Source organism: Pseudonaja textilis, chromosome 3, assembly GCF_049901715.1.
Source record: "Pseudonaja textilis isolate UNSWEBS1 chromosome 3, rPseTex1.2, whole genome shotgun sequence".
NCBI classification, from domain to species: Eukaryota; Metazoa; Chordata; class Lepidosauria; order Squamata; family Elapidae; genus Pseudonaja; species Pseudonaja textilis.
Genome location: NC_141992.1, coordinates 173,378,127 through 173,391,473, shown reverse-complemented (window position 1 = coordinate 173,391,473; position 13,347 = coordinate 173,378,127). Strand labels below are relative to the sequence as shown.

Genomic DNA, 13,347 nt, shown 5'->3' with positions numbered 1-13,347 from the left:
ACAGATGAAAGCAGGTTCACACTGAGCATATGTGACAGACATGACAGGGTCTGGAGATGCCATGGAGAACATTCTGCTGCCTGCAACATCCTCCAGCATGACCGGTTTGGCAGTGGGTCAGTAATGGTGTGGGGTGGCATTTCTTTAGGGGGCCGCACAGCCCTCCATGTGCTCGCCAGAGGTAGCCTGACTGCCATTAGGTACCGAGATGAGATCCTCAGACCCATTGTGAGACCATATGCTGGTGTGGTTGTCCCTGGATTCCTCCTAATGCACGACAATGCTAGACCTCATGTGGCTGGAGTGTGTCAGCAGTTCCTGCAAGACGAAGGCATTGATGCTATGGACTGGCGCACCCATTCCCCAGACCTGAATCCAATTGAGCACATCTGGGACATCATGTCTTGCTCCATCCAACGCCACGTTGCACCAGACTGTCCAGGAGTTGAGGGATGCTTTAGTCCAGGTGTGGGAGGAGATCCCACAGGAGACCATCCGCCACCTCATCAGGAGCATGCCCAGGCATTGTAGGGAGGTCATACAGGCACGTGGAAGCCACACATACTGAGCCTCATTCTGACTTGTTTTAAGGACATTACATCAAAGTTGGATCAGCCTGTAGTGTTTTTTTCCACTTTAATTTTGAGTGTAACTCCAAATCCAGACCTCCATGGGTTGCTAAATTTGATTTCCATTGATAATTTTTGTGTGATTTGTTGTCAGCACATTCAACTATGTAATGAACACAGTATTTAATAAGAATAGTTCATTCAGAACTAGGATGTCTTATTTTTGTGTTTCCTTTATTTTTTTGAGCAGTGTATAATATTTAACAAATGAAATACCTAATAATGTATGTACTCATAGCAAAAAATGCCTTTCTCAATATGGACCGATTTTGAAAAGCGCTTTAAGTTTCATTAAAAATGACAGAAAGCAGAATTTACAATAGTCAAATTCAGTTCAAATGGAGGGAAATGGAAATAAGGTTCAAAGTAAAATTACCACAATAGTTATGTTTTCAGTAATACCGTTTTTCACTTTTCAGATGCCAGTAATATCACAGTAATAGTAATCCTCCCTTTTTTCCCAAGAAATTTAGACTAAAACCTTTCAAAAATTAAGGTTTTTTTTAAAAATCAGCATATACCTATATAGATAAACTCAGAGTAGGTTACAAATAAAATTCTATATATTTCTCCGGTATTAGCATATTCTAGATACAATATGAGTGATCAAAAAGGTGTTCATTGTGAAAGTCAGATGACTTATGAACAATTTTATTTATAAGAATATTTTAAATGATGTATAAAGCAGCACACCAAAATGCAAGAGATGAAAATAATTGAAGTTTTATATATTGTCATTATTACCTCAAATATGAAATGGCCTATAGGATCATAGTATATTCATAAATCATGCTTTACAAGGGAAATTGTTTCCTTTTTTGAAATATAGTCATTGAGGGATGTATGTGGAGATATGTATCCTATAGCAATATTATAATCCACTCTTCCTGTTTTCAAAATAATGGGATAAGTAGAATACTCAGGTGGAGGCACTATTTCATTTTAAACTGGACAACATTCAATATACAAGAGCTTTTTAATACCTATCTAAAATAGATACTAGCACAATGAGTCTTTTGCAGATATTCTATTTACATGTTACAGGATTATCCTGTTACCTAAGAAAGATCAGTTCAACAGCCCTAAAAAGTAAAGTTCTATTTTGAAAAAGATATTCTAATGGAAAAACACGTGCTTTGCGTTCCTGGCAATTCCAAGGTGGGTTGACAAAGTATCACTTTATCCTTATTAATATTACTGTAAACTGAGCTGCAAGAATCAATATGGTAAGACTGCTTCCTATACTTTAATGATCAGAGAAGCATTTCAGAATCAGGTACTCTTCTGCCACAACCCAAAATAAAAACAACATGAGTGTTTCAGTAAAGGGGATTCAATACTCAGAACAAATCATCTTGAAAACTATTATAACAGCTCAGCAATTTCAGATAATCTGTATGTCAATGGCTTTTATAATTATTTTATGATTAGTGTCCATAACAACTGAACCACAATGCCCATATTGCATGTCTGTGCGTATACATATTGTGTACACTGGCTGTCCTGTTAAAATAAAGAAGTAAAACAAACGAAGGGAATATAACCCACAATTTATTGATACATTAGAAACACATCAGAATTTTTTTTAAAAAACATGATTTAAACTGAGTAGTGCTGATAACAGATGTCATATGTACAGACACACATACCATATATGTGTGTTTGTATAACCCTGTATTCCTTATTAAAGAATTGAGAATTTATTTTAAGACCTATATAGAGACATTTTGTAGAAATTGTGACCATCATTCATGTCTTCTGATGAACTGTGTATTAGCTTTCATTTTCTGCAGTGTTCTCCAATAGAGTTTTTACAGAATTATAATGTTCGCCTAATCCATACGCATGTCTCATGTACCTAAAAAAAAATGTGAAAAATTCAAGGACTTCCACCAAATTAAAACATCACAGGCACATTTGATATAAGTTACCATATTATTCATTTAAAAGATTGTATGGCTGCCCATAGTTGTGTTTTAAGATATGGGTGATCATACAAATATCTTAAGGATATCTTAAAGAGCCTCTGCACAGTAGTTAGAGTGTTGTACTTCTGCTGACTATCGGCTGCCTGCAATTTGGTAGTTCAAATTCCACCAAGTTCAAGGTTGACTCAGCCTTCCATCCTTCCAAAGTGGGTTAAAGGAGGACCCAGATTGTTGTGGGACGCTGTAAAACCGCTTAGGGCTGTAAAGCACTATAAAGCGGTACATAAGTCTAAGTGCTATTGCTATTAAATAAAGTTCACTTTAACAGTAAGTTAATAAATAGAATGAGCAAATTCAGTTTTTGTCACTGAAAGTTATTTCTACAGAAACTGAAAGACATTGCTTAAAGCAATATTCTCTCTTTTTAAACTGAGTTCATTTTCTATAAAAAAGTAGACACTTTTATTCTTGGGGTGTTTTTTTTAAAAGAAAACAGGTAGCAACCTACAGATTTTTGTTACTTTATATTGTCAAAAACAATGAAGTTAGTGATCACAGTGATCACAAGCCACCTACAAATTTGAAGGCCAATATTAAATCTCTGCATGTTTCTAAACTTTGAAAAAGGTGCCAAATTAGAGCTATGTGGTTTTATAATTTGCAGTTCATTTCTTAATTGAATTTCAAGTGAAAAGCAACCAAACAAAAATTGTTTTGAAGTTCAAAGTTGAACGTATTTACTCACACAAGTATTAGTGGTTTCCTACTGTATTCTTCACCAACAATAATAGGAGGGGAATCCATCTGAATTACTTCAATTGGTGTTTGCAAGATATGTGATAAAGCTCTTAGCTGTAAAGCAAAATTACATCTTAATTTACATTTTAATCTTTTCTTTTTCACTTCAGTATCTCTACAAAAGATATGAGGTAGACTGGTTGCTTTCATAGTGTGGAGACAATAACTTGGTCCTTAACACCAATAAGACCATGGAGCTTATAGTGGACTATAGAAGGAATAGATCAGATATCCAGTCCTTGCTTATCAATGGAGACCAAGTGGAGCAAGTGGCCAGTTTTAAGTTTCTGGGTGTTATCATAAAAGAGGACCTGACCTGCAGCACTGGTCAAAAGGGCCCAGCAGAGATTATACTACCTAAACCTTCTCAGGAAACAACTGAATGAAAAACTGCTGGCGACCTTCTACCATTGCACCATAGAGAGTATTTTAACTTATTGCACATGTGTATGGTTTGCCAATTGAACAGAGGCAAATAGGACAGCACTCCAGAGGGTTGTCATTGCCCAGAGGATCATTGGTTTCCCTCTCCTCTCTTTGGAAGAGCTTCATAGGTCCTACTGCCTTGAGAAAGTTCAAACTATTCTTAAAGATCCATCTCATCCTGGGCACCCTTTTTTTTTTAACTATTACCATCTGGTGGACAATACAGGATAATAAGAACAAGGACAAATAGGCTGAAAAACAGTTTCTATTTGGGTTTGTCAGAAACTATATTGAATTCTACTATATAGTGCAATATTAATGCAATTCGGGTTTTCAATTCAATTGTAGAGAATGAAGGATGTGTGTTTGTGTTTTATTTTTATAGTTATAATGTACACTGAAAATGGCATTTAATTTCATTGTACGAAGTGCAATGACAAAGTAAACTAAACTAAAATATTTTTCTACAAAAGCATACATGATGCATAATTCTCCAGATATTTAAACATCCAAATTACTGAATTTAATTAACTGAAGACTACCTGTATTATTTCTATAGGCCAAATAAAAGTCTCAGCAAACATGAGAAAAGTAAGTATCAAAACATGATACTTAAATATTTTTCCTAACATTCTCTGTGAAACAATATGAAAAAATGCTCTTTATTTTCACCACAATCCTCACTGCCTAACAATCTTCCCTATTTCTTTTAAAGATCTTGGAAAATTCTAATTCTAGTATCATTTGAGCAACCTACTTATCTTATAGATCTTTTTCTCCAAGTTTCCAGGAAAAGAAATATAAATTCAATTCACTAGTGCTTTTTATAATACATATCTCTTTTATAAAATAATGAATATTTTATAAGAAAATACAGCATGTCATACTTACTTCTAACTGACCACCCCATGAAGCAGTGTTTGCTATATCAGAACAGTACTTTTCAAATTCCTCTGCAGGAAAAAAAACCAACACAATTTAAAAACATAAAAATTGGGGGGGGGGATAATCTAAAAATAAAAAATAGAATGGGAAAAGGAAGCTTGCAGAATACAAACACTTGCAAAATAAAACACAAAGCAAAAGAAAAACCAAAGATATATATATATACATATTTGTATGAATGTGAAAGAGAAAAACAGAGAGAGAGGAAGAATATCAATAAATATATTAAGACAGAGGCTGCATATTTATAATACTTATAATAGTTGTATGCTGGCTGTGGAATTCTGGAAGTTGATGTCTACACATCTTAAAGTTGCCAAGTTTGAAAAATGCTGCTGTGTAGATTATATGACATAGCTAACTATCTGAAGCATATTGAAACTAATGTTCTCTGTAATGACATTTTTTAGCTTTTATTTTTTAATCAGGAGACATTTACTTACCTTGGCTGTACAAATCTCCTGTATTTGGGTTTGTCAGAAATGGTAGAAAGTCATCCACGTGACTTCTCATATACTCTGCAGTCTGACTTCTAAGTGTTGAAACTGTCCACAAGTTTTGTTGCTCTTTGAGCTGATCTTCAATAGCTCTATACAGGCAATGACCATCAGATGGGATTTGCTTAATTTCCAACTGCCTTAAGGCTAAAATGTTTGCAAGTTTCTGGCTTTCAAGGTGCCTAGCACCTGTTAAATTTTCTATCTCAGCTTCTGCTATTCTTTCTTCTCTTTCTTTTTCCAGGGCTGCCTTTTTATCCTGTGATGAAACACAGCAAAACACTGCAGTTTTACATTCGTCCATGTCATATTTTAATTCAGCCTATAGAGTTTAATCTTTTCAGGTATTTATGATATTATACTAAACAACTTGTACCCTGTTGGGTCATCATTTCAGAGGCATTTCCTACCTAAACAGAAACAGAATAGCTAAGGAAGGTGAAAAAGCAAGAGCAACCTCTGACTTCCTGCTGGCTTCCCCATTGAGTTACCTGTGGGATATGGCAGGGAGTAAGGAAAAGCAACCAACCTTCCTTCCTTCCTTCCCTTCCTCCCTCCAGTGGTGGGATTCAATTTTTTTTTTTACTACCGGTTCTGTGGGTGTGGCTTAGTGGGCATGGCAGGCAAAGGATACTATAAAATCTCCAGTCAGGGGTGGTATTTGCTGGTTCTCCAAACTACTTAAAATTTCTGCTACCGGTTCTCCAGAACTGGTCAAAACCTGCTGAATACCACCTCTGCCTCTCTCCCTCCCTTCCTTCCTTCCTTTCCTCCTTTCCTTCCTTTGCAGGAAGGAAAGTGACTGTTGCTAGGTGGGGAGAAAGTGAGGGATTGCAAAACTGGTGTGGCAACTGTCACAGAATGTTGAGAATGAAGATTACATGACTACAGCAGTAGCAGCCAGCAGCACAAAAGCAGCCACAACTTTTCCAAATTTCATTTCCTCAGAAGTCATGGTTTCCAGATTTTGGACACATTCTGAATGTTAGTCCATCTAAAGTACCTTGGTTCAAAAAGTGTTGCCCTATGATGCACTGTTCTGCCCCAGTTAAAGGTCATGACAACAGGAGTTTTAGTAGTATATGGATCCAGTTTGACTAACAGAGTTATATAACATAAGAAAAATACTAAATCATAATATTGTATGTTCAATACTGTAAAGACCTTTTATCAAGATATTTCAGTTGCACAAAGTCTGCTTTTCAAAAGAAACCGTCAAATAAAAGACAGTGTCATATGCTTTCAAGTCCAGCTTGCTGATCTGAAGAGCAAAACCAGCTTTCCTGAAGATTTATCCTATGTGATTTTTGGTCCTTTGCTATTATTCATCTCAGAATAATATTGCACAGCATTTAAAATACAATTTTCAGAAGGATTTCAATGATACATTATGTTGAATGTGTTTCATAACAATGTTCTCTTTTGTTATTAATCAGTGGCAGTTACTTGGCAAACTAGTATGTCTGTCACCAGCAAAGTACAAGCAAAGTGCTGTAGAGATTAAGCCATCAGATTTTGGCAATCTTGTTATGAGAAGGTCTCTTATTGTTACCTCATGAAAAAAAATCGGAAACATCTGATAGAATCCAGAATCTCGTTTAGCAGAAGTATGCCTTTGGAATTGAAGGAATCTCTCCTTCATCCTACAGACTCTAGACCACTCTCTGGAGGCTTGGGAAATCATCTGGAGTAAAATGAGGGGTAGCATAATGGGAAGAAGTAAAAGGGAAAAGTAGATCCTTGCCCACATACCTCTAACCCTCAAATATGGCAGTCGTAGATTGGAAAGTATCTATTTTACAAGTAGTCCTCAACTTTCAACCACAACTGGAACCAGGACTTCCATTGCTAAACAAAGTGGCTGTTAAGTGATTTGCACCTCATTTTATGAGTTTTTGCCGTAATTATTAAGTGAATTGTGTGGTCATTAAGCAAATCTGACTTGCCCCGTTGACTTTGCTTGGCTTTGAAGGTTGCAAAGCTGTGGTGGCGCAGTGGTTAGCAACAGCAATAGCACTTAGACTTATACACTGCTGTATAGTGCTTTACAGCCCTCTCTAAGCGGTTTTACAGAGTCAGCATATTGCCCCCAACAATTTGGACTACTTCTGCTGACTGCTGGTGCCAGCAGTTGGAAGTTCGATTCTCACCCAGCTCAAGGTTGACTCAGCCTTCCAAGGTCAGTAAAATGGGGACCCAGATTGTTGGGGGCAATATGCTGACTCTGTAAACTGCTTAGAGAGGGCTGCAAAGCACTATAAAGCGGTATATAAGTCTAAGTGCTATTGCTATTGCAAATGGCATTCAAATGATCTCAGAACACTGCAACTGTCATAAATGCATGCCAATTGCCAAGCACTCAGATTTTGTTCATGTGATTATGGGGATGCCACAATAGTGATTAAGTGGGAGGACTGGTTGTACATCACTTTTTTCAGCCCATTTTAACTTTGAACAGTTGCTAAATGAATGGTTTTAAGATTTTCAGATGGACAAATCCAGGCAAAACCACACATAATTTCACCTAATTATTTCTGTGCATACTTTCCTCCCCGTTTAATTGTGAAACAATGTAAACAGATTTGGGGAAACAATTAAAATTTTGTCTCTATATTCGATGTCTTGTAGAATAATATGGATGGAATAATATGGAAGGAGGAAACCCTTATTCCCCAAAGAGGGAATTTGGCTTCCAAACTGAAAAAAGTATTTTTGAAAATCAAGAGCCTCACATAACATCACATCTGGTGGATGGGTGTGCATAGGTGCACGTCTAATCCTTCTCTGCCCAAAATATTCCAATTATGACTTCTATTGACCCTTGGGACTTGGGACTGGAATCAAGTTGTAGAATCATCCCACAGATACCACATTAAAGATTACACCTTGCACATTGTTATCGTCTAATGAATTAACCTTGAAATCATCTTACCCGCCTCTTCTGTGCTTTTGATATTCTAGCAGGCTGGGTCTGTTCTCTGCTGTTCTCAATCTCCAGTTTTGCAATATTTAGACCTGCCAAATATTCCTAAATAATAAATAAAAATTACCTGAAATATTTCACAAAGAATTTCTTATAGCCCTTCAATTTTAACAGAAACCATGTTTAAAGTTTTACAACATTCACTATCTCTTGATACTTTACACCATTTCTACTGCAGCCATCATTCTCTACAATCATCCATCTACATGATTCTTTGTTAATTCTAGTTCCCAGTTAGCTTGAAAAGACTTTTTCTCTTCTGGTAAGAGAACATTATCTATCAGAAATTCTATTAAATCCCATTATATTTGGGTTAAGAATGAAATAGACCAGTGTTACATTTCTAATGCACCTGATCCCAATATGTAGCACCAAATTTCTACTAAAATCGGAAGAAAAACAATAGTCCCAATGCTAATAAATACAGGTTACAACATTAATTGGGATTGCAATTTCAGGACTGCATCACTTAGCAACAGAGATCCCAGCAGTCCCTGTTGCTGTCATTAACTGAATCCCACTGGTTGTTAGTAAAGGATCCACATTGATCCAAATCATTCTAGTCTTGAGCCCAACCAGCTCTGAGACTCAATAAGACAAGGGACTGCCTCTTCTTCAATCCCCCACCCCCTATCTCCCACCCATCTATGCCCTTTTAGCTGCCCTGAACAGTGGCACTTCTAGGCAGTGGTGGCGCTAGAGAGACATGTCCTTCAAGCCTAAACCAACTGCCACTACTGTCATACTTCAGTCTTAGTACCACTTGTACTGCCACTGTCATTAAGTGCCACCTCAAACCCCATGGCAAAGCCAGCTACCCCAGTGCCACAGTACAAAGGCCCCATTGCTCTGGGCACAGCAGGCCCTGCTGCCCCAGCTATTCTTCACAGTTTCCTCCCCTCTAAAGCTGACATAGTGCACCCAGCCTGGCCTAATGTGAGGTAGTGGCTGCAGTGCCAGCCTTCTTCCTGAGTCCATGTGTGCCAAGGGTGGGATTCAAAATTTTTTTACTACTGGTTCTGTGAGTGTGGCTTGGCTTGGCTTGGCAGACATGGCGTGGTGGGCGTGGCAGGGGAAGAATACCGTAAAATCTCCATTCCCACCCCATTCCAGGGGAAGGATACTGTAAAATTCCCATTCTCTCCCTACCTCACAACCTGCTTTCCAGTTCCATTCTCCTGTGCAGGGCAACAAAAGAAGACCCAGTCGATCAGCTGGGACTCGGGAGGCAGAGAATAGATGGGGGCGGGGCCAGTCAGAGGTGGTATTCTGAACTACTCAAAATTTCTGCTACTGGTTCTCCAAACTACTCATAATTTCCACTACCAGTTCCACAGAACTGGTCAGAACCTACTGAATACCACCTTTGGTGTGCGCCTTTCTCCAAATTTCATTCTGCCTTCTTGCAATGGCCAACTCTCTTGTTCTCTTTCAGTTAGAAACAAAGAATGTTTTACTAACAACAGTTGTTTCCATCTAACCTTGAGGTTCCATCTAGGAGCTCTAGAGCTGTACAGCCACCCTTCTACAAAAATTATCTTACTTCCCCAAACTCATATACATTTTATATAAAATCACTGCAAGGTCTCCAACTGTATTTCCAAGCAATTGCTTATTTGTTTTACTTAGAAGAAAAAGTACTGCCCACAAATAAGTTCAAAACACAACAATTTTCAGAATGAAAAGAAGTCCTTAGCAATATTTACTTTAAAAATACAACTTAGTAACTAGAAATACAACAAATGCATGGTATCTCAAAAATAAATGCTGCATACTTTATTCTGTTCAGGTAATGTTTCTTTTAACCTCTTTAGTTCCTCTTTGTGCTTCTCTTCCAACTCAGATTCCAGCTTGGCAACATCATCCAGCAGCTGTTTTCTTTTCTTTTTATCATTCTTTGGAACGGTATTTTTCATTCCTTGGATTTTGGCTACAGAAGCAAAAACAGGTGAGATAAATGAAAAGCATCTTAAATTATTCTTGTCATTATTCATGATTTGAGTTACACATGCATATTAAATCAAATAAAACTGCAGTAATCAGGAATCTTATGTAGTCTGAACACAATTCAGCTCATTAGTTTGAGGTGCGTGTTTTGATGGGAAATAAGTTTCTTTTTTGTGAATAAATATGTCACATGTGATACTGTAAGTCCATGTAGTTGTGGGTCATGCAAGACCTGATCTGGATTCTTTCTGCCTGTCCTATGAAGACAAAACTGTAACTTTGGCTACAACAGTTGCTTTTGCTAGTAAACTTGCTACTAAAGCAGAAAGAAAGAGAAGAGATAGTAGCCCGCTAGATGGATTCAATTATAGCAACACTGGACGTCATGAAGGATCAGGCAGGTATCTGTCAGTTCATTGATAATGAAATGTATGTAGTTGCTAAGACTTAACATGACTTAATGGTGCATGATCAAAAGAAAATTGTAGGATTGAAGAGGTTGCTATTAGAAGTAACATCCTGTTCTAAATAAGATATTACATTTTTTCAACAATTTATATCATTCCTAGGTTTTCTAATTCCCCTATTATTTTAAAATTTGAGTTTGAGAGGTATGTGTATACAGAAATGGTTATTTATTTATTGAGTAATGCAGGTCTGCAGAATTCCTACAGATTCTAAGTGATATACATCCACAGAATAAAATACAAATTCGTATGTACTTTTGAATATTGCAAAATGCTTGTCTCATGATTATTCCAAAAAGTGCTACACATATAAACACAAGCATTTTCAAAGCCATGCTGTTCAAAAGATTATTTTAAAAAATATTATATGGGAGATCTGATTAATCAAAACTAAAATAAAGGTGTCACTTTTGCTCCAAGTACTGCAATGTAGCAAGGCCTGCATCTTAGGACAGCTTCTCGTGTTCTCATGACATCAGGGAAGCTCATGCAGCAGCAACACAGCCACCATTCTCTCCCATGCCATGCATGGAAGCAAGCTGTACGGGACAATGCAGGATAATTGACGATGCAACAACATGAGTTTCTATGATTCCAGTCCTGTCATGTTGGTGCGATAGCTCAAGAAAATGCCTATAATTGCAGTTCTGACAGCATCAAGTTAATTTAGGATGCTATTTTAAAAAAACACTCAAAATACATTTAAAGCTATTAGTAATATTTCATGATTCAAATATTTCCTATATTACAAGAGTTCAACTATTTCACACTGAAATTTAGATTTGGAGTCCTACGGCCAAAAATGGCTATTTCCATTTGTACCCAGAAAATCTGAAAGGCTCTACTGGGTTTTGAATATCACCCTTTCTTATGTTAGTTTTTTATCAAGATATTTGTTTCTGTTACACTTATCCACTATAGGTATTAAATATTAGGATGATGCTAGTATTATAATCAATGCATTTCTGTTGTTTTTCATATGGCCTCATTTGAGACCTTCTACACCATTTCCTTTTGAGCCTGGACTTTGTGTGGAAATCTGTTTATACATGTACAGCACATACGTTGTATACTCATCGTACGTTCACAAATGCCCTGGTGAAACCCGCTCCCAAGAACCTTTTTTACAAAGCAACACACTTTTTGCTTATAAAACTGAAGAAGCCATGTCACTTGTTGGTTCGATTCACACTTGCAATGACTGGAAGCTGCTGCTGAGGCTGCAGATGTGCCATACAAGATGTCTACATGCTGAAGCATCCAGAAGTTTCTTCCAGATTTTGCAAGTGCTCTGTCAAACTATGTCAAAAGCTGTGAGATGATGTAAAGCGCCTCACTTGAAGCATGTCGAATCCCAATGCAGAGACTCCATATACAATATATACCTGCACATTCTCACTCGTAACAACACTCCAGGCATCTCATAAAGAGGCTGAAACCACAAAAGCTCATTAGCTTTGGTACACAGAACTCTGTGCCTCTGCTTACATGACAGACATGCCACAAGTAAGCCAATTACAACTAAGCTTTCCATACTATGCATCCAACCAATAGTTAGTTTATAGTTTAGCGTGTCACATTATGATTTTAGCCAGAGTGATACTATGATTAGTCAAGTCATAATGGTTAAACAGATCTGGAATGATTTCAAACCACATGCCCCCTAAACCTTGGAGGCCCACACGATGCCAGGGCTGTTTGTTCTCCCTGATCGACTGACCTACCTACCTGTTCCTACTCTGAAGAAGGAATGCTATATGTACCAATCTTGAGCTCCTGGACGAAACAAGATAAGATCTCCTTCAAGATGATCCCAGGTTTGATATGCCCACGTCATCGTCTTGACAACATTACATGGTTTGGGTCCCTGCCTTCTTCCTGGACGCGTTTCCATCTAACCCCGATGTTTCCTTATGGTTTCTCATCCCAAATACTAACCTGATTCAACCTATTCAGTTTTTGGGGGGTGGGGGGGAACCAGCCACGGTCATCTAGAAGTTGCCACCCTGCCCTGCTCTGGAAAAAAAAGCAGGCTGATAAAACTGGGTGGATCAAATCCTGGGTCAGCGTGTCTTGCCAACATAGCGCAGTAGCTGGTTTCGGGATAGAGGTTTTCCCTGCAAGCTTTAAAGGCTATTTCTGCAATCCTCCTCCCGCTGCCCGGATTTGTGCCGCCGCCGCCGCTCTCACCCTGCAGCTCCCGCTTCTCCTTCCGCTGCCGCTTGGCCAGCACCTCCAGGGCGCCGCCCTCCTCCTCCTCTTCTTCTCCCTCCGCCTCCTCCGCCACCGCGGCTGAGCCGCCTCGCCCGCGCCCGTCCATGGCGGATTCAGCACCACCGCCCAGCTGGCTGTGCTATCCACGTGCGGGTAGAGGGGGAGGGGCCGGGCGAAGACACGCCCCCTACGCAACGTCCTAGCCCAGCCGCAGAGCAAAGAGATAAGAAAATGGGAGGAACGAGGCTGGGATCTATAGAGCTATAAAGTCAAGAGCAGGGGTCTTCAAACTTCACAGCTTTAAGACTTGTGGACTTCAACTCCTCCAGTCATGTTAGCTCAGGAATTCTGGGAGTTGAAGTTCACAAGTCTTAAAGTTGCCAAGTTTGGGGACCGGGATAAACTTCAGCACAGGTTTGGGAGGAAACTTTCAGAGAAAGTTGTCTTCAAAGAAATCCAAAATTCCACAAAACTGGGGTGGCGGGTGGGAGGGGGGGGGCAACGAAGGCTTGC

At 38.6% G+C, this 13,347-nt stretch overlaps 1 protein-coding gene across 3 annotated transcripts; it reads right to left on the bottom strand.

Annotated features, from left to right (window-relative positions):
- Positions 1-2,167: 2,167 nt before the first annotated feature.
- OTUD6B (OTU deubiquitinase 6B) lies at positions 2,168-13,048 on the bottom strand. Of its 3 annotated transcripts, none has more exons than XM_026705987.2 (7): positions 12,811-13,048; positions 9,982-10,136; positions 8,156-8,251; positions 5,170-5,482; positions 4,673-4,734; positions 3,303-3,409; positions 2,168-2,487 (listed from the first exon to the last, which is right to left on the bottom strand). In XM_026705987.2, the coding sequence occupies exons 1-7, from the start codon at positions 12,938-12,940 to the stop codon at positions 2,403-2,405; spliced, it is 948 nt and encodes a 315-aa protein (XP_026561772.1). In that variant the 5' UTR covers positions 12,941-13,048; the 3' UTR covers positions 2,168-2,402. The 3 variants fall into 3 exon arrangements, with proteins under 3 accessions (XP_026561772.1, XP_087787626.1, XP_026561774.1); XM_087931500.1 differs by having other exon boundaries at positions 12,349-12,831; XM_026705989.2 differs by having other exon boundaries at positions 12,559-12,828.
- Positions 13,049-13,347: the final 299 nt, after the last annotated feature.

Coding starts and splice junctions, on each gene's coding strand:
- OTUD6B (XM_026705987.2), bottom strand. CDS start 12,940: ATGGACGGGCGCGGGCGAGGCGGCTCAGCCGCGGTGGCGGAGGAGGCG. Junction 3,410..4,672: donor CATGGGGTGGTCAGTTAGAA/GTAAGTATGACA, acceptor TTTGCTTTACAG/CTAAGAGCTTTATCACATAT. Junction 2,488..3,302: donor AGGAAACCACTAATACTTGT/GTGAGTAAATAC, acceptor ATTTTTTTTTAG/GTACATGAGACATGCGTATG.